The sequence below is a fragment of the Phalaenopsis equestris genome, unplaced genomic scaffold (genome assembly GCF_001263595.1).
Source record: "Phalaenopsis equestris unplaced genomic scaffold, ASM126359v1 Scaffold000002, whole genome shotgun sequence".
Classification (NCBI taxonomy): Eukaryota; Viridiplantae; Streptophyta; class Magnoliopsida; order Asparagales; family Orchidaceae; genus Phalaenopsis; species Phalaenopsis equestris.
In genome coordinates this window covers 48,548,470-48,550,861 of record NW_018164444.1, presented here as the reverse complement: position 1 = coordinate 48,550,861, position 2,392 = coordinate 48,548,470, and the positions used below count along the sequence as shown (strand labels likewise).

The 2,392-nt window shown below is 46.7% G+C and overlaps 1 protein-coding gene across 1 annotated transcript; it reads left to right on the top strand.

Moving 5' to 3' along the window:
* The first annotated feature begins 1,760 nt into the window (after positions 1-1,760).
* Positions 1,761-2,126, top strand: LOC110018665 (uncharacterized mitochondrial protein AtMg00810-like). The gene has a single exon (XM_020716054.1). It carries the CDS (start codon positions 1,761-1,763, stop codon positions 2,124-2,126), a length of 366 nt encoding a protein of 121 aa, XP_020571713.1.
* Positions 2,127-2,392: the final 266 nt, after the last annotated feature.

The window sequence follows — 2,392 nt, the reverse complement described above, 5'->3', positions numbered from 1 at the left end:
ACCGAGCACCCTCAACAACTTGTGCATGCGGATCTGTGTGGTCCTATCGCTCCGACATCACTCGCTGGTAACAAGTATTTTTTTTTACTTGTTGATGATTATAGTCGTTGGATGTGGGTGTACATGCTCAAAGAAAAAGGAGAAGCTTTTGAAACATTCAAGAAATTCAAGAAGCTCGTGGAGAACACGTTGGAGTACAAGTTGAAGACTATGAGAACTAATCGAGGTGGCGAGTTCACTTCCCAGAAGTTCGCAGAGTTCTGCAAAGAAGAGGGAGTCGAGCGTCACCTCACAGCATCGTACACACCTCAATAAAATGGTGTGGTGGAGAGGCCGTGATGGGCAGTGATGGGCACCGCGAGAAGCTTGCTTAAGAGCATGCACAAACCTCTGGGGAGAAGCGGTGAAGCGGTACGACATGCGGTGTATCTCTTGAACCGCTTGACAACAAAGGTGTTAGGAGATTGTACCCCTTACCAAGCATGGTTAGGCAAGCGACTTCATTTGAAGCACTTGAGAGTGTTTAGATGTACCGCACATGTGAAGGTTGCAGGTCCACATCTCCACATCTCAAGAAGTCCACATCTCAAGAAGCTCGATGATCGAAGTCAAGCAATGGTGTATCTTGGCATCAAAGACGGAAGTAAGTCTCGCAGATTTCTCGATCCACCACGCAGAAAAATTCTTGTGAGCAGAGACGCAATGTTTGAAGAGGAGAAGAAGTGGGAATGGTGCAACGATGATGACGAGCTTGTACCAAATTCTATGAAGTTCAGAATTTTATAAGATGACGGAGAAGTAGCGGGCTCAACCTTGCCAATAACACCAGTGGTCACGCCGAACTCTCAACGACAACAAGAGAGCTCGGGAAGATCCACAACCGAAGATGCTCCCAAGGAATTCCGTTCACTTGCCGAGATCTATGCGGAAGCACCATTAGTAGAAATGAAGCTTGATGAATTGTTGTTGCTCACTACTGACGAGCCAACAACATATCACGAGGTGGCAACCAAGGAGGCTTGGAATAAGGCCATGCAGAAAGAGCTCGAGTCCATCGAGAAGAACAAGACGTGGGAGTTCACCGACTTGCCACCCGGTCACAAGCTCATCGGCTTAAAATGCGTGTTCAAGTTGAAAATAGAGCAAATGCAACATCCTCAAGCACAAAGCAAGATTGGTGGCGAGATATTATGTGCAGAAGCAAGGAGTTGACTTCGAGGAATCCTTCGCACCGGTGGCGAGACTCGATACCGTCAGGTTAATTCTTGCCCTCCCTTGCAGCTCATCGTGGGTGGGAGATTCACCACTTGGACGTCAAGTCCACATTTCTCAATGGTGATATTGAAGAAGAAGTTTACATCACCTAACCTGAAGGATTCTTTGTCAAGAATGAAGAGCACAAGGTGTACAAGCTGTTCAAAGCTCTCTACGGACTACGCCAAGCACCAAGGGCGTGGAACACTTGTCTTAACAAGAGAATGATGAGTCTAGGCTTCATGAAGTGTCCTCAAGAGCAGGTTATGTACACGAGGAATCACGAAACATAAGTACTCATCGTCGGCGTATACATTGACGATTTGATCGTAACGGGATCCAGCATTGATGGTGTTGAGACATTCAAGAAGCAAATGATGAAGGAGTTCGAGATGAGTGATCTTGGGCTACTCTCAAACTACCTCGGTATCGAGGTAGACCAAAAGAAAGACCGCAACACAATGAAGTAATCGACTTACGCAAAGAAGGTGTTGGAGCAGTTCGAGATGGTAGACTGCAACCCGAGCAAGTATCTAATGGAAGCAAAGTTGCAGCTTGGAAAGGATGCGGAAGGAATCCTTGTGAATCCCACCAAGTATAGGCGTGTCATCGGGTGTCTCAGGTACCTGACCCATACTCGACCTGATATCTCATACGCAGTTGGCATGGTGAGTCGTTACATGAAGCAGTCTACCACTTTACAACAGCAGACGGTGAAGCATATTCTTCATTACGTGAAGGGAACAATGAGCTACGAGATTCAGTACAAAAGAGGACAAGGAGCTGAAGAACTCGTCGGTTTTACTAACAGTGATATGAAAAGCACCGGAGGGATGGCGTTTTATCTCAACGGAAACCTAATCACTTGGTAATCTCAGAAGCAGCGAACCGTTGCTCTATCATCCTGTGAGGCAGAGTTCATGGCAGCCATTGTTGCATCATGCCAAGCATTATGGCTGAGAAGTTTGTTGAGCGAAGTGACCGGGAGCGAGCCAAAACCAGTAACTCTCTATGTTGACAACAAATCTGCAATAACATTGATAAAGAAACCAGTGTTTCATGGACGCAACAAGCACATCGACACTCGCTTCCACTTTATTCGCGAGTGTGTCGAGAATCGACAGATCGTCGTGGAGTT